Source organism: Bos indicus x Bos taurus, chromosome 10 (genome assembly GCF_003369695.1).
Source record: "Bos indicus x Bos taurus breed Angus x Brahman F1 hybrid chromosome 10, Bos_hybrid_MaternalHap_v2.0, whole genome shotgun sequence".
NCBI lineage: Eukaryota > Metazoa > Chordata > Mammalia > Artiodactyla > Bovidae > Bos > Bos indicus x Bos taurus.
In genome coordinates, this window is record NC_040085.1 from 79,170,493 (window position 1) to 79,189,437 (window position 18,945).

General features: G+C 40.5%; 1 protein-coding gene across 8 annotated transcripts in view; it reads right to left on the minus strand.

Moving 5' to 3' along the window:
• ENTPD5 (ectonucleoside triphosphate diphosphohydrolase 5) overlaps positions 1-18,945 on the minus strand; it is a 35,548-nt gene that overhangs the window by 15,148 nt on the left and 1,455 nt on the right. For 3 of the 8 annotated variants that reach the window (XM_027552405.1, XM_027552400.1, XM_027552401.1), the window contains exons 2-5: positions 18,152-18,230; positions 13,373-13,438; positions 2,099-2,171; positions 245-527 (exon numbers count right to left, since the gene is read on the minus strand). In XM_027552405.1, coding sequence (XP_027408206.1) covers positions 245-461 — 217 coding nt within the window. In that variant the 5' untranslated portion in view covers positions 462-527; positions 2,099-2,171; positions 13,373-13,438; positions 18,152-18,230. Of the gene's footprint in view, positions 1-244; positions 528-2,098; positions 2,172-3,561; positions 3,656-13,372; positions 13,439-18,151; positions 18,231-18,945 lie in introns of those variants that run through there. The other 5 variants (XM_027552406.1, XM_027552402.1, XM_027552403.1 and 2 more) reach the window with 3 other exon arrangements.

Consider the following 18,945-nt stretch of genomic DNA (forward strand, 5'->3'; position numbering starts at 1 on the left):
AATTATAACTACACTTCTTAGACACATGGGTTCAGACTACAGGCAGTCCTGATGGCTTTGAATTTTACACCAAGTTAAACCATACGTGTTCAGTTACAGTCCAAAGTTTTCTCTGAAGAAAGACATTTAGAGACTGTAAGATTCTGTAGCTGGCATCCCACACTCTCAGCACATCTGTTTCTAGGAGGAGGAGATGCTCAAGTGTGGGTTTCCAGATGCTGGTGAGGGCCCCAGCTGCACTCACCTGGTACTTTCTGCACGAAGGTGTAAACGTGAATTCGCGTCCCAGTGCTCCCTGCATCAAACATAATTCCATACAAGGTGCCGGCGCTGACGTTGACAGGGCACATGGAAGACAGGAAGACGCCCTCAAACCAAGTCTGCTGCTCTCTGTGGAAGACAGTGCTGCAAACACAGGACGCTACCAGCATGAAAAAGGCTGCTCCCTGGTAAAGGGCCATTCTCTTCTGAGATGTAGTGCGTCTTTTGTTACAGAAGCAGAGCTGCTATCACACCTGCAGTGGCTTCTGGGACAAAGACATGCAAGGTTGGACCAACTGGCCTCTTTGTTTACACTTGTAAGATGGAACACCCACTACAGAAATCCCACCCCTTTCCCCAAGCTGGTCCTTCCCTAAATACCTGCATAACAAGCTAGACTAGGGTGACAGAGGCTCTGAGCACCTTTTCTGAAGGGTATCTGGTTGCAAGAGGAAATTGGGATTTAAAATATATTTCCCCATGCTCTTTCTTTTTCCCTCTATTTTTGGCCACAAAAAATCCTAGTTCCTCAACCAGGGATCAAACCTGCATCCCTTGTCCTGCTTTTAATAGTAGGGTGGATCACACATACTCAAAGGCTGTCTCTGTCACCCCACTCCTAATGTTACATCTTATTTTTTCTTTCCATTTTGACAATTTTGTCTTTAGATCATGAACCATGTGCCTTGCAGGATCTTCGATCTCCAACCAGGTGTCCCCTGCCGTGGAAGTGTGGAGTCTTAGCCAGTGGACCGCCAAAGAATTCCCTTTCTTCTTTTTGATTGATAAATAGAAGCTTCGATTTCTGAATTAAAGTTATAAAGTTACAAAAAAGTTACAAAGTCCCTGGCATTGGGGTGTTCACAGCCTTTAAAAATCAGGCCACCTGTGACCAATATTGCCAGTGGCTTGCACATTCAACCACATTTTAAGGAAATAAATCAACTTAATTCAAAAACACTTTAAATAGACCATTATGGTTTTTAAAACATGCTTCACAGGTTTCAGGCTACGTTATCTCCATAAGCACTTAGGAGCAGAAGGGCAAATAAAGACAGAGAGGCTCAATGACCTGCTGAGTCATAAAGTGGTGCATTATGGCAAGTTACTGCCTGTATTTCTTAATGTGCTTGTAACAAATGCAAAAAACTTATAAGTGCTCAGCATTATCTACTTTGGATTTTAGATACAAATGATGCAGAAAAACTAGAGTAAAGGTTACATGGAAAAGTGTCTCCTGCATAGGGTGCATTTTCCCCTGGTATCACTGAGGAAGGTCACATCCATATCCTCCAGCATTTTAGGCTTCCTTAGTTGCCTCTTATGTACTTTGCTCAAAACAGTTCTGGGTCTTCTGATTCACCTTTCACCTCTGAACTTCTCCTCATCCAAGTCATGGTTACTAGTTAAACAAGATCGAACTCCAAAGTCCTCATTCCCCAGTCCTCTAATTGCAATAGAACACTCAGTATGCTTGGAGCACAGATGAGGACCGTATATCATCCTCACATTTGTTGATCTGCCAGGATGCGTTCTATCAAAACGTCTCTCTCCCCCGCTAGGTAACATACTACAGAAAATAAAGCAAATTCAAGTTAACTGCATTTGGAATAAAGCTATTTGAAGTAGCTGGAGTTGTTCTGAAGTACCTCAAAGACAGAGTGAGAATTACCAGTTTGAACACTCTTCAAGACTGAACTTCTATCCTGCAGTGAAGAATGAAAGCTATTGGCTAAGGAAAGCAAAACTTAGAATCTCAAAGGAAACTCGTCTCTAGAATCTCAAAGGAAAGGAAACCGCTCCAACAGGTCAGCTGCCGGGCCAGATTCATACTTACGTCTTCAGTCACTCCCTTTGGTGGGTTCTTCCTTTGCAGCAGCCAGGCTGGTCATGTAGATCAACCAGAAGAACTGAAGACAAAAACAACCTTTCAGATTCTGAGTGTTAACAGATTGTGGCCTTGTCCAAAGCCCAGACCACATTCCACACTCTCTGGAAGTGTATTTAGGGGCTCTCCAGACACCAGCCCGCTTCCACTGCTGTGACTGACTGCACAGCAGCTTCTTCAGGGCTCACTCATATTTTTTCTATTATTGTGGTTTCTGGGAAAAAAGAAACAACTCTCCAGCTTCTATTTCCATTAAGCAAACCTTTGTTTTTCTTCCAAAAGAAATTAAGGGGGAAAAAATGCATAGCAGGTATCCCTTTTCACAAAGTGAAAACTGCAGCGTCATACCAGGTGCTCAGTGTAGAAGAAAACAGATTTTAGAGAAAGCAAAGGATGAACACACAAACTGCACCATCTGCTCTCAACATTTACCTTCTAACACCACTTCCAATCTCACTTTTCTTTAAGATTAGCTACTCTAAGGATGGCATTAGAAAGGCTCACAACAAACGGCTTAGAGCACACAGAAAGGCACCCTATTTCACATGACACCAGCCTACCAGGCTTGCTCATTCACTGCCAGTCTCTGCTCAGGTGTCACCTTCTCAGAGAGTCCTTCCTTGTCTACTGTATTTAAAATCGCAACCCACCTGGTCGCATGCATCTTCTATCAACACCTTCCTTCCCTGTTTATTTTTCTCCGCAGCACTCCTTGTCTTCTGACACCCTATATAATTAATTCACTGCTTCTGGGGTTGTTTCTCGTACTCCCTGCTCCTGATTTCCCCTGCCCTTCATGAGCTATACATGGGCAGATAATTTCCTCTGTTCACGGATGTGTTCCTGGCCCTGGAATGATACTGCCACATAGTAGGTGTTGAATATATTCTCTGAAGGGATGAATAGTGATCCAGTGATTCAAGGACTGGATCTCATCCATTTAATAAGAATATATAACAAGTGACTTCTTTCCTAAAGGAGATTCATTATCCACCCACTGGAAAATCATGATTCCAAACTTCCAGGATGGATGGTTTCTCCAAATGTATCAATTACATAACAAGTTTTATATGCTACTCAAAATAATGTAGGTAGACTGGAAAGAATACATCAGTGTATTTAAATTCACTCCTTCAGAATTAGTCTTCTCAACCTCTCTTGCTATCTCCTTATTCATCCCCAACAAAGCCCTCTCTTCAATTCTTTTGAGACTTTGGTGCCAGCTAGGGTCAGTCACTATGCCCATGTCCTTCGAAGGTCTTTTCAGTGCATCTTTGTCTCTGTAGTAAACACCAGTCCCCCCCAGCTCAGCCTCCCTGGAGCATCATGCTCTGGATTCCCTTCTTCCATGTCCCCCGAGCTTCAGAGACCACAACCCCACAGGACCTGGGCCCCCCACACTGGGTACGCACCTGCTCATGTCTGCCCAGTCCCTGTGATTCCTTGCTCTCACTGTTGATTGCCTTTTGCTCTTTGCCCCTATTTCAGCCTTTTTGACTCTAGCTAGTTTCATTTGAATCATTTTCACCCTTGTGCTAGTTTGCAACCATGTGGCATTTTGCTAACTCACTCCCTTCTTTATTCTTCACTCCTCCCTTATCCACCTTTATTCTGAGTATACATTATCATCTGATTGATCTACTTTTATGATAGTTAAGTGCCAACTGGCAGAATTACTGCTTATAGGGCTTAAGTTGCCAAGGAACTGAATTCTGTGTTGTTTTTACACAGGAGATCAAAATTAATGTTTTTACAACATTATTTAGTTATGTTACATTTACAAAATATGTAGCCTTATAAGAATATTACCTATCCCCTACTAATTCATGTTTTTACAACATTAGCCCAATAGTAGAGAAGTGAATAACACTCCTCAAAAGCTTCCATCTCTGCGATGAACTTAGGAGACTAGCATTGGATTGTCCAATTTATAAGCATCACTGAGTGTCTAATATATACCAGACACTGTGCTAGCTTCTAGATACAAAGTTCAGTTCAGTAGCTCAACATGTCCGAATCTTGCGACCTCATGAACCGCAGCATGCCAGGCCTCCCTGTCCATCACCAACTCCCGGAGTTTACTCAAACTCATGGCCATTGAGTCGGTGATGCCATCCAACCATCTCATCCTTTGTCGTCCCCTTCTCCTCCTGCCTTCAATCTTTCCCAACATCAGGAACTTTTCAAGTGAGTCAGCTCTTCACATCAGGTGGCCAAAGTATTGGAGTTTCAGCTTCAACATCAGTCCTTCCAATGAACACCCAGGACCGATCTCCTTTAGAATTGGCTGGTTGGATCTCCTTGCAGTCCAAGGGACTCTCAAGAGTCTTCTCCAACACCACAGTTCAGAAGCATCAATTCTTCGGCACTCAGCTTTCTTTATAGTCCACCTCTCACATCCATACATGACCACAGGAAAAACCATAGCCTTGACTAGACGGACCTTTGTTGGCAAAGTAATGTCTCTGCTTTTTAATATGCTGTCTAGGTTGGTCCTAACTTTCCTTCCAAGGAGTAAGCATCTTTTAATTTCATGGCTGCAATCACCATCTACAGTGATTTTGGAGCCCCCAAAAATAAAGTCAGCCACTATTTCCCCATCTATTTGCCATGAAGTGACGGGACCGGATACCATGATCTTAGTTTTCTGAATGTTGAGCTTTAAGCCAACTTTTTCACTCTCTTTCACTTTCATCAAGAGGCTCTTTAGTTCTTTTTCATTTTCTGCCATAAGGGTGGTGTCATCTGCATATCTGAGGTTATTGATATTTCTCCCGGCAATCTTGATTCCAACCTATGCTTCATCCAGCCCAGCGTTTCTCATGATGTACTCTGCATATAAGTTAAATAAGCAGGGTGACAATATACAGCCTTGATGTACTCCTTTTCCTATTTGGAACCAGTCTGTTGTTCCATGTCCAGTTCTAACTGTTGCTTCCTGACCTGCATACAGCTTTCCCAAGAGGCAGGTCAGGTGGTCTGGTATTCCCATCTCTTTCAGAATTTTCCACAGTTTATTGTGATCCACACAGTCAAAGGCTTTGGCATAGTCAATAAAGCAGAAATAGATGTTTTTCTGGAACTCTCTTGCTTTTTTGATGATCCAGCAAATGTTAGCAATTTGATGTCTGGTTCCCCTGCCTTTTTTTAAACCAGCTTGGCTATCTGGAAGTTCACAGTTCATGTATTGCTGAAGCCTGGCTTGGAGAATTTTGAGCATTACTTTACTAGCGGGTGAGATGAGTGCAATTGTGCAGTAGTTTGAGCATTCTTTGGCATTGCCTTTCTTTGGGATTGGAATGAAAACTGACCTTTTATAGTCCTATGGCCACTGCTGAGTGTTCCAAATTTGCTGGCATATTGAGTGCAGCACTTTCACAGCATCATGTTTTAGGATTTGGAATAGCTCAACTGGAATTCCATCACCTCCACTAGCTTTGTTCATAGTGATGCTTCCTACGGCCCACTTGACTTCACATTCCAGGATGTCTGGCTCTAGGTCAGTGATCACACCATCATGATTCTCTGGGTGGTGAAGATCTTTTTTGTACAGTTCTTCTGTGTATTTTTGCCACCTCTTCTTAATATCTTCTGCTTCTGTTAGGTCCATACCATTTCTGTCCTTTATAGAGCCCATCTTTGCATGAAATGTTCCCTTGGTATCTCTAATTTTCTTGAAGAGATCTCTAGTCTTTCCCATTCTGTTGTTTTCCTCTATTTCTTTGCATTGATTGCTGAGGAAGGCTTTCTTATCTCTTCTTGCTTTTCTTTGGAACTCTGCATTTAGATGCTTATATCTTTCCTTTTCTCCTTTGCTTTTTGCTTCTCTTCTTTTCACAGCTATTTTTAAGGCCTCCTCAGACAGCCATTTTGCTTTTTTGCACTTCTTTTCCATGGGGATGGTCTTGATCCCTGTCTCCTGTACAATGTCATGAACCTCCGTCCATAGTTCATCAGGCACTCTATCAGATCTAGTCCCTTAAATCTATTTCTCACTTCCACTGTATAATCATAAGGGATTTGATTTAGGTCATACCTGAATGGTCTAGTGGTTTCCTACACTTTCTTCAATTTAAGTCTAGATACAAAAGACAATTCAAATACAGACCCAGCTCCTGGGGACGATTTCAGCTTACTAAAAGAAACAGACAGATAAACCTATACCTGTACTCTACCATGGCAAGTTCTCTGACAGAACTATGCACAGGTATGCCAAGTCTCTTCAGTCGTGTCCGACTCTGCGCGACCCCATAGACGGCAGCCCACCAGGCTCCGCCGTCCCTGGGATTCTCCAGGCAAGAACACTGGAGTGGGTTGCCATTTCCTTCTCCAATGCATGAAAGTGAAAAATGAAAGGGAAGTCTCTCAGTTGTGTCTGACTCTTTGCGACCCCATGGACTGCAGCCTACCAGGCTCCTCCATCCATGGGGTTTTCCAGGCAAGAGTACTGGAGTGCGGTGCCATCGCCTTCTCCGATGCACAGGTATAGTTCTGTGCATATGGCAGGAGTGGATATAAGGGACAGTAACTCATCACAGAAGGAGGATGGGAGTGGGAAGGGAGTGGGAAGCTTTTTAAGGGATGAGAGGTATAAGCTTGGTCCTGAATCAGAGGCAGGAATTACCATGGAAGTAACACAGGAGAATTCTGAGAACTTCAACTACTACAAGTTCAGTATGGCTGGAATGGAGAGGTGTAACAGAATAGAGGACAAGTGTGAGAAAGAATTGTTCTGGAGGTATCAAATCAGATTTCCAAACAAGTGGACTTGTTTTCCTTAAACAGTTCCCTGGTGACACCTGACTGCTATTAATGTCTTTCTATTCCCTCCTTAAGCAAATATCACTATTGACTAACGTATTTCCCAACAGTGTAAAATAATGGGATGAGAGAGGTGATTAGGAAGGTCTACCAAAAAGTCTGAAAACACTGAAATGTAAAAGCTCCCACTGCCAATTCTTCTGAGTTCCACAGCAAAGTTGACTTTAACAAAGTAAAAATTGAACATAAAGCAAACTTAAAATGTAACTGAATGAAATTTTTAAACAATAGGCTGATGGGAATGAATTAGCCCAAACACCTAGAATGTAAGTTAGGCAAAATAAAACCAAAGTGGGTCTAACTGGGTAAGTCTGGGACAGATCTCAGCACAGTGAGCAATGCCTCATTTGAGAATATAACTTAGGACTTACAGATCTAATACCAAGGGCCAAGGGCCACCCAGAACACCTTGCTATTTGAAGGTTGTATAGGGGAAAGAAAGAAATAGCTTTCGTACTCCTAAAGCCAACTACAGAGCCTGGAACATGTCAGACTTCAGTAAATACATTCTGAACGGACCTGGGACAATTGGGCTGATGGTATCTGCAGATAGGAGCACTGAGGCAGGGAGTACCACTTTTCCCAGGGTCTTACTATGGCTATGTATCACATCCCCAACTTTATTCCCTCCAAAGCAGCCCACAGGAGCGCTGTTCTAGGAAGTCTGTTTATTCACATATGTATTCATTCAGCCATTCCAGAAATGATCAGTTGCCTAATGCTACTTATAAGTACAGCATGCAAAGATGAATCATCTTAGATCTGCCCTTTAGGAGACTACAGTAAACAGGAAAAATTTAATTTAATTACCTTTGTGAAGTTAAAATGTGACAAGCAGCACAGTTCTATGCTCTGAGATTTCAAAGCAGGGAGAGATTATTTGGAGCTGGAATGGTCAGAGAAAGCTTTGTGAAAGGGGAAGCTTCTGAGAAGGGTAATGAAGAGGGGAATTAGGACATGGGAGGAGTGCTTTTCAGGAAAAAAATAAAATATGAATCAAGACCTCGATGGAGAGAGGATGGAGCAACCCCAAGGGACAGTAAATAGACCAGATTGTTGTAGAAAACAAAATTGGAAAGGCAAACTGAGATCAGATAGTAGAATACACCAAATGCTCAGCTACAGAATTCAGACTTGACTTTGCAGGCGATGTGAAGCCACTGAAAATTTTGAGCAAGGAGTGTCACAGATATGAATCTGGCAGTTACATGTAAGAATCAGGGTGGGGAGCCTTGGTAGGTTCCACTCACTTATCTAATAACCACATCTTTTTAAATGAATAATTAAAATGGTAAAGGAGCCCAATGCACAGATGACTAAATCTACCTAGAGGATTAGGAAAGGCATGAGATGACATTTGAACTGATTACAAAAAGTGAACAGAAGTAACTACATAAATAAGAGAGACATGTGGACAAAGAACAGAGGGACTATAGAAAGATGAAAACGGCAAGGAAATTATGGATAGTTTGATTTCATTTTTAAATTTCCTCAAGAACTTCTTGTCAAAGGTTGAGAAGCAAAATGAAAACAAAGAATAGGTTAGAATGGAAGAGATTACAGGGAGGTTAGCATTTAATGCAGAGGAAAGACCAGCCAAAGGAAAACAATCTGAGGTGATCACAGCTACCGTTTATTGAGATCTTAACATCCGCCAAGCACTATGTGAAGTATTTCACATGGGTTATCTCATTTAATCTCACAATACCACTCTGTGAGGCAGATTTTGTAATTAACATCCCCATTATAGAAATAAGAAAACTGAGGCTTAAGTAATTTAAGACCATGCAGCAGTTAAGAGAGTCCAAAATCAAACTTAGATGGTCTAATTCTAGAGCCCAGCGTTGCCTGCTAGGTCACAGGAGGGTCAGCTGATATGGCACCAGGGAAAGGCAGCTGTCCGGTGGGGAAGAGCACAGGGCCGATAAGGATGGTCAGAGACTAGCCGGAAGTCAGACTGGCACCAGGATGTGAGAGTCTCACAGCAGCTTGGTCTCCTTCCTCTGTATGACCAAGAACTTCTGACCTGTGTCCAGCTGCTCCACCTTTATTATGTTTCCAGAATCTAACCGTTTCTGACCACTTCCACCACCACTGTCTTGGCCCAAGCCACCATCATCTTTCATGCGGTTTATTCTAACATTCTCCTATTTGATCTCTGCTTTTACCCTCACTCCCCTAGAGTCTAACACACCTTTCTATTGCAAAGTCCAGCAATCACTTCCCATACCCCTCAGAGTAGCAAGGTCCAAACAGGATTCACGGATCCACCTGCTGTGCCTCCCACTTCATTACCTCTGACCTCACTACTAATGGTTTTCATCTCACTCGCGCCCCCCACACTGACCTCTGTGCTTAAATATCACACATGCTCCTGCCTTAGGGCCTTGCTCTAGCTGTCCCCACTCTCTGGAACCATCTTTTCCCAAACATTCACTTGATCAACTTATTGTTCAGATGCTGTTTCCTTACAGACATCTATCTCGACTACTATAACCACCTCCCTTGTGTGTCCCCTACTTCCATCTCCTTTCTCAATCCTCCTTACACTGATTTACTTTTTTTCTCCATACCACTCATCAATTCTAACACACTAGATGGCTTATTTACTATGCTTGCTATCTGTGTTTCTCTGATATAAACTCCTTAAGAGCAGAAATCTTTTTTTGTTTGTTTGTTTTGTTTTGATATAACCCAAGCACCTAGAAGGGTGTCCAAGAAGGTGTTCAATCAGAAATAACAATAGGTAGCACTGACACATAAACACTCCAATGTCTAAACCAGATTAACTAGTGGGAAGTTGCTATATATACAGGGAGCCCAGATGGGCTCTCTGTGATGACTGAGAGGGATGGGAGGGGAGGGGAGAGGGCAGTTCAAGAGGGAGGGAATATACATATATATATATATATATAAAATTGACTTAAGCTGTTGTATGGAAGAAACCGACACAACATGGTAAAGCAATCATCCTCCAATTAAAAAATAAAAAAAATAAGTGACATAGTAATAAACTACAAAGTGACATAAAAAGGGAGAATACTTTCATAAGTAAATGAATATTTAAGAGGGAATATAATGATTAATGAATACCTTCAATTTGTGTTAGAAGAAACTATCATTTTCTTTTTCTGAATCTGTAAGTCCGATAGCTAAACTGAACTTCTTTAACCAAACACATTCAATTGTTAAAAATGTTATAAGGCGGTGCTAGTGGTAAAGAACCTGCCTGTCAATGCAGGAGACCTAAGAGGCATGGGTTTGACCCCTGGGTCAAGAAGATCCCCTGGAGAAGGAAATGGCAGTATTCTTGCCTGGAGAATCCCATGGACAGAGGAGCCTGGTGGCCTGCCGTCCACGGGATTGCAGAGTCAAACATGACTGAAGCCACCGGCCACAGATGATAGTAAGCGCTGTTTACATTGTCCAGATTCTCTTCTACACATAAAACCAGTAAGTATTTTAGAATACTGTCCCTTAGTTATCTATTGCTGCACAACAAACAACTCCAAAACTTAGTTGCTTAGAATGACAACAGACATTTATTATTTCATAGTTTCCGTAGTTCAGGAATTTGGAAGTGATGTAATTAGACAGTTCTGGCTCAGGGTCTCTCATGATACTGTAGTCAAGATGCACGCTGGAACTGCAGTCATCTGAAGGTTTGGCTAAGGCTGAGGACCCACCTCAGTGGCTGACAAGCTGGTTTTTTGGCTGTTAGAAAAACACCTCAGTTGCTTCCCACATGGACTCTCCATAGGGCTTTAAACGTCTTCAAAATATGGTGGCTGGCTTCCTCCAGAGTGGGCAGTCCAAGAGAGGGCAATGCAAAGGCAGCAATACTTGGTATGACCCTGCAGGTCATAAACTATCACTTCCCTGTATTTCATTGGTCATACAGACCAACGCTGATACAGTGTGCAAGGAACTACACAAATGCATAAACACTGGAGGTGAGGATCCGTGGAGGCCATCTTGGAGACTGGCTACTTCCAATTATAACCAGTGTCTGTATAATGTTTTGTGTTCAGCTTTTTTTCACAGTTTATATATATTTCTATTAACACAACTTACATACTTCTTGCTTTAGAAACTATGTTATTCCAATGATATGAACCCTTGAAAATTAAAAATGTCATGGACTTTTAACTGCTCTGAAAATATCATATCCCACTAGTTTAAGCCATCCATTTATGTTATAGTTCCAATATTTTACTTAAGGAAAAGAATTAAAGTCAGAAAAACTACAACTCAAACAATGTCCTGCTTGTTCCTAGGAGTGAAAACAAATTTAAATACTTCAAATAAAAGTCAGACCATTTTAGAAACAAGTAGGAAGAAAAGAGTCACTACATTTCAGATTGCAGACATCAGTTAATAACTGAATAATAAAAATTAAATACTGAATCAAGGAAAATAAAGAGTGAAAATAATTATACTAACAGAATAGCAACTTATACAGAGAAAAAAATCCTAACACAATGGTAGCATTAGTTATTAATACTTCGGTACTCTAGAGATATTTGGTAGAAAAGGTTAAGACTGACCACTAGCATAGATTTGAAAACCACAGAAAAATTTTATAACCAGCATTTTTAAAATATTAACTAGATAAAAGAAGGTTTCTTAAAAAAACAACTTTTGTTAGATCATTGCCAAGGAGCTATAATAAGACCTGTGAGCATGGAAACTGCAGGGGAGAGACTGAACAGTAAAAAGAATTTCCCAACAATATGCGCTGTTTCATGAGATGGGGAGAGAATTTTGACCCAAGGGCTCAACCCACATCTGATCACATTGTCCAAATGGATTCACAGATCAGAAGGCTGGTGAAATGAGAGTTCTTTTAAAGTCCCTCCAACACTAAGATCAAATACTCTCCCAAAAAGGAACTAGAATTCATACACTGGTAGTTACCAACAAATATAAACTTATTTCCTATGAACAGATTAGTTCTTTCTATACTTTATTTCATTTTAATCAAAACATTATTAGACATGTGTCAAGAAGGGCCGCTCTGTACAATGAACCATCTGAGTCTTATACTGAAATGAGATGAGGCAGTGCATGACCTCATTCTTCATTGTTTCAGGCCTGACTTAGCTACAATAATCACTGTACAGGGAGAGCTCTTGCTATTGCTGCCTCGCTTTCTTCACAAGTCAAAAGGCCTTTTTTCACCCATTCATTAAAAGTAGGAAGTCCTTTAGGTAAGAAGATACTATTAATCAGGAGGGGATTAATACTGCCCCAATAAGCAAATATAATGAAAATCTACAGTGATAAACTATCTCTGCCTCCAAACCCATATCCACCGTGGGAGGCACTTATTTACAGAAGAGTAATTGCAAGGATCAGTGCCATTTGTCACTGGTTATATTGGCGTTCGTGAGAATCGAGAACGTATTTTCCCTTTCTTGTTATTAAGTGAAAAACAGCTGCTCCTTCAAACACGTTGAATCCAAATGAACAACTTGAGAAAGGTAAATATTACAATGACATCTCATGTATAAAACCAAGAACAGGGGCTCCACATATGTACCTTTCCTCAAATATGTCTTTATGATACATCTTCTCTAAATACCATAACATTTATTTTAAGTGTTTGGTAAAAATGTTCCTAAAGTGACATATTTTATTCATGGTCCAGAGTTATGATTATGACCATCAGTTATATTTTTCTGTAAACTTGGGATGCCTTTGGGGACTATAGGTCTAGAGGACTGTTTGCCCTTCTGTCAAGAAATAGTCCCAGATTGCTATGCTTTTTGAGCTAGTTTTCCTCAACATCATGCTATCTGTTATCACTGATCAGTGCCGTCATGTGCCTGCCTCCTTCGGTAAGCTGCCACCATCTAATTTTGAAAACTCTTTTGTGGGACATGAATCAAAGAATCACAATTACTAGACTTTTATGTCAGCTTACACAAATGAGGGCCTCTCCAACAAGGACTGTGGAATCTGTGACAGCTTTTACTGGCTCATTAATCTCTTTCCATTTACTGTGAGCTCTCAGCTAGGAATAAAAAAGCAGAACTCTGACCTATGGGACTTCCCTGGTCCAGTGGTTGAAAATCTGCCTGCTAAGGCAGGGGGTATGGGTTTGATCCCTGGTCCAGGAATACTCCACATGCCTCGGGGCAACTAAACCCGTGTGGCACAACTGCTGAGCCCTAGCTCTAGAGTCCGTGAGCTGCCACACTGAAGCGCACAGCTTGTGCTCCACAAGAGAAGCCACCACAGTGAGAAGCCCACTCACTGCAACTAGAGAGAAGATCCCGCTCGCGGCAAGCAGAGAAAGAAAATGCCTGCGTGTAGCAACGAAGACCTAGCATGGTCAAATAAACAAAAGGAAATCTAACTTACGGAAAAAGACGGTATGACTTTATATAAGTTACTTACCAATATTTTCTTTTCCTTCTGGGCTTTCCACTTTGTTTCCTTTAACTAATGTATCACTTTTTCAACCTGTAGAAGATGGATACGGATACCCATAAGAGCAAAGTTCTTTTTCCTTTTTTTCCTTTCTCCTATTTTTGATGCAATTATCTCTTTCTGTACTTCTATTTCCAATCTATTTAGGCTTTGGAAAGTGGATCATCAACCTAATCTCCTAACTTGTAATCTAGTACTCTTGGCCTCTTTCTCGTCTTTTAAAATTTCTTTTCATACAAACTACAACGGCAGCCACTCTAATAAAACCACCCGTTTACAAAATCAGCGATAACAAGAGAAGGCAAGTTACACTTCCTGTAAAAGCTAGAGTATATTTTTGAGTTTATGCACTTTGTGAGTTTTTTTTTTTTTTTTTGCTGTGAAGAATTCAAATACCAGTTGTGTCTTCCACAATATGACTGAGAGTGGCACTCTATTACCAAATGAATATGTGGTCAGAAGGGACCTAGTCAATCCCAGTCACAGGTACATACCTACAAGACTGAAAACAGGAACTCAAACAGTATTTTTACATCAACGTTCACTGCAGCATTATTCACAATGGCCAGAAGTGGAAAAAACCCAAGTATTCATTAACAGATACATAGATAAACAAAATAGGGCACACACAAATACAATGGAATATTATTTAGCTATAAAAAGCAAAAACTTTCTGATACATGCTACAGCATGAACCTTGAAAATGTTATGCTGAGACATAGAAAAATATGATTCCACTTACACGAACTATCTAGAAAAAGCAAATCTGCAGAAACAGAAAGTAGCTTAGAGTTTACCAGGGGTTGTGGTGAGGGGAGAATGCGAGCTATTGCTTAACAGGTCCAGAGTTTCTGCTGGGGTGATGAAAAATGTAAATAGAGAATAGTGATAGCTGTACAACACTGTGAAAGTAATTACACCACTGATCTGCACGCTTAGAATGGTTAAAATGACAATTTTTATGTTATATATATTTTACCACAGTAAAAAAAATTCTTCAAAAGCAGAGGGAATCAAGTACTGCAAATGTAAGATCATAAGAGGAAAGACGGGCTATTATCTCAACATAGCAACAGTTATGACAATCCTCACCCCTGAACCACCTCATGAGGCAATTATGACTTAAATTCTGACACTCAGAAAATGTCTTTAAGCATCTGAGTTTATATAGTATCTTCTATTCTCTCAGAAAGAGAAAGTTAAACTTACCAATGCAACATAAACCTGAAAACTGTACATTCAAGACAGGATGTAAATAATGTAATAAACTGTAACTATAGGGCCTCCAAAGCAATTATTAAACAACTAACGCTTCTCCAGGTATTCTCTTGGTTTCCCAGAATGGAATGAGTGACATTTACCCCTACGCATGCAATTTTGACCACAGTTCTATTAAGTTTTCTTTTTAAAAACACTCATATTGTGTACATACCAATACCCGAACTCAAAACAAGAGACACCTCAAATTGGCATCTCCAAACAACCCCCTTTCTCAGTGCCCCTGCCCAATTAAGAGAGGGTTAAATGGATTCTCTAATTTCCTATTCCTGTTAATGGTACCACAAGTTTTCTAATTTATGATGCAAAATTTTCATCATCTTTGCATTCTCCTCTCTCACACCCAATCTCTTATCAAGGACTAATGATTTTTGCTTTGTAATATCTTTCCCATCTCTTTCTCTTTCTTCTTTCGTAGCCTCTTATTGATTATCTGAAGCCTGGCCTTTATCAACTTCAGACTTTAGACCACTATAGCCTCTTAACTGGTCCTCCAGTCACCAAAGTCTCTCTTCTCAAACCCATACACGACTGTTTCTAAAATGTTATTTGCATCATTTTCCCACTAGACTGTAACTATATCATGGTAGGGATTCATTCACCTTTCAACACTGAACAATCTGGCATGTAATACATTTTTAATTCATCAGTGTTTATTGAATGAATTAATGAAATCATAAGTCCTAACACTTTCCTTCTAAAAACTTTCAATTTTCCACTGCCCATAACAGAAGTTACAAACTCAAATACTGAAATACTTACTGGGGCCAGGCGGAAAATATAAGTGAGTAAAGATGTGTGTAATCAACAGGAAGTGGTAGGGACTGTGCAAACTGGAAAGCACATGTCCCATCTAAAGGGTAAGTTACTTGCTGTTCCCACAAATTGCTGCCATGATGAAATACAGGCCTAGTATGTTGCCAGGTCTTCTGATTTTTCAAGATAAGCCAAGAGCACAGATTTCTACGTAGAATCCGGTTTTTAAATGTGTGTATTTGTTGCTCAGTGTCCAACTCCTCGTGACCCCATGGACTGTAGCCTGCCAGGCTCCTGTCTGCAGAATTCTCCAGGCAAGAATACTGGAGTGAGATGCCAGTGACAACTAATACCATTTTAAAAAAACCAAAACACCACGCAGGCAAAATGAAACATATCTATGGGCTGAATCCAGTCCTTAAGCTACAAGTTGGTGACTCCTTGCTCTGTAGGATAAAAAACTTGCCTAACATTCTAAGTCCTTCTAAGTCCCAGGCTATTCTGCCAAAGTTTTTGCTCACTACTTTCACACAAGAACACCTTGCTCTAAGCAAGCATCAGAATCACCTGCGGGGCTTGTTAAAATATATAACTTGATTGCAGGCTTCACTGTCAGGATTTCCAGTTCAACACAGTAGGTCTCAAGTGGGGGCTGAGAATGTGCATTTCTAACAAGTTACCAGATGATGCTGACACTTACAGGTGCGTGGACTATCCTGTGGGAACCACTGCTCTGGTTAAATTACACTCTGTCTCAAACACACTGATTCTACTCATTTGTTCCACCTTCCCAGAAAGTCTTCCCTTTTACTTTTAGCCTACCTCCTCCTGTAAACTTCCTGTGACAGTCTTTCATGCCTCCAAACTGCTGTAGCATTTAAAGTTCATACCATCTCCCCTAATTCATCACTGCTTGGTGGAGATGCATAGCTTCCAACTGAGGTTGTATAGTCTTAGAGATCAATGATCAGGTCAGCATCTTATACATCTGACTGTAGGCCACTTGAAGGCTGGGGCCCTGTCTTGGTTCCCACTGTACCCCTTGAGCTATCAGAGCCTGGTATTCAGTTGGTATTTACTAAACATTTCTTAAACGAATGAAAATTGGACAGACCCATCAAATGAAAAGTGCAGATAGGTGGACCTGAAATTTGGGTATATAACCTTTCTTAAAAAACTGACTTTAAGTATTGTCTAATGGTTTTTCAGAATGGACAATAAAAACTAAACATTTTGCAAATGAATTGTCAATAGATAATAATTATCTGTGGCAACAGATTTTGTATGTAAATAAGACAGTGAATGTTGAAAAAAAACCTGAAAATTTCTAAGATTAAATCTTTTATTTGTACCATATGGCTTCTCTGGTGGCTCAGTGGTAAAGAATCTGCCTGTCAATGCAACAAGATGCAGGAGACATGGGTTCAATCCCTGGGTCCGGAGGATCCCCTGGAGTAGGAAATGGCAACCCACTCCAATATTCTTTCCTGGAAAATCCCATGGACAGAAGAGCCTGGCAGAATGAGTCCATGGGGTTGCAAAGAGTTGGACATGACTGACCATGCACTCATGTAACAACAAAATGCAATGAAAAAGTAGGATGAAATTAACTAATCCTCCATAATATTCAGAAATATTGATGAGTCTCCTTCAGATAGAGTTTGGATGACAATATATTTATTCAAGATTCTAAAGGCTGTGTAAAAACAAGATCAGAAATGGTTTACGTAGCTTATCCAACTTATAGAACAGCATCAGTGCTATCAGGCAATTTCAAGGATGAATTACAAGTAGAAATGATACTGTGCAGGGCCCTATAAGGCTCCTGGGCACGAGGCCTTTCTGTGTTCCCCATTCCTTTGATTATAAGAAACAGCCTTCATTCACCCTCTTTGACGTTCCCTGAGTTTTAAGCAGCAGATTCAAGAAGTTGTTAATTAGGGAAGGGAGTGAATGTGAGACCAGGGTTAAACAGCCAGGAGCAGCCTTGGGTCAAAGTCTTGTTTCCCATTAATGCATATACGCAAAGATATCTTTGAGCTATTCTGCAGATACTGAAACTCCCTCCAGGCGGGAGAAGTTATGATATGCTGCCCACGAGCATGTAGATGCCAGATCAGTTAAACTTGAGGCTGACGGATGTTGACTCCTACTTACCAACTCACCACCAAACCATCAGAAGAATGTCCACGAGCTGATCACATCCTGTTTTACTATAAAACTTGTCACTATTTTCCCCACGTTGGAACACATGATTTCAAGAGCATGAGCCTGCTGTGTCCCCCTTTGCCTGGCAAACCAATAAAGCTCTTCTTTTTACTTCACCCAAAACTCTGTCTTTGAGAAGCCGAGAATCTGGTGTCAGAAACTCGGTCTCCAAGCTAAACCAGAATAAAGCTACAGATGCCTTTACAGAGTAAACCTAATTTTGGAGCTACTGGAAGAAAAAAAAAAAAAAAAAAGAAATAATAATATGTAGTTTCAAAATAATTTTGAGATGTAGTCTTAAGTTCTTATTTGGCTTTTTGAGCAACTCCACACCTGATGATATTAGAATCAATGGGACAACAGAAAAGTTGACATTATTTGGCAAAGACAGAAAATCCAATTTGGGAAAAACAACAACAAAACAACCCAGGAGCAAAAGAAGCACATTTACAGCTTTAAGACAGCAGAGATATTACCTTACATTCAGATACCTGCCCTACCTACCAGGACCATAATGATCTTGTCTGCGTGAGGATTCAGCCAAGACACTCTGCATTTCTATGTTAACCAGGAACTATGCACACTGGGCGGAAAAAGAAAAAAAAAAAGAATTACAAAACCAAGTCAAAAAAATACCAAGTGCTTATCCCAAGTTTTAAAAGCATTAGCATTCTAAACAATAAAACAAAGCAAATTTACTCAATGAAATAAACCTCATAGTAAAACTACAAGAATGTATGAAAGGAAACGCTACCAGATGAACGGCTAAATAGCAACTTCCTACTTTTACAAATGGATGATTGAATAATAACATCTAGTTCTTTGGCAGAGAATGTGGAGGTTCAGAAGACTGTAGATTCTAGAACTACCTCTACTACGGTGTGAATCTGGGCATTTCTCTTAGCCACCCATATTCAAGTCACAACAGTTTTAACTACAAACTTAAAGTCAATAAAAAATATTTTGTATGATAAAATAACTAAGAAGTACATGCAACTAAAGTTATTATGCACATATATTAAGAAATAACCTTACTACAGTCAAGTTTTTGTGTTTATAAATGAGTCTACACACAACAGATGACTTGGACTGACTTTCAGGTTCACAGTAACCAATTTTTTAGAATGAATTCTAAATATAAAGCCTCTAATAGGAGATATCCTACACTCTTTTCTGCAAGTTATCAGTAGGGTAATTTTCAGAACCCTGGACATATCAAGTGGTAAAGAAATTGGTAAAGAACTCGCCTGCCAATGCAGGAGACATTAAAGAAGGTGGGTTCCATCCCTGGGTCGGGA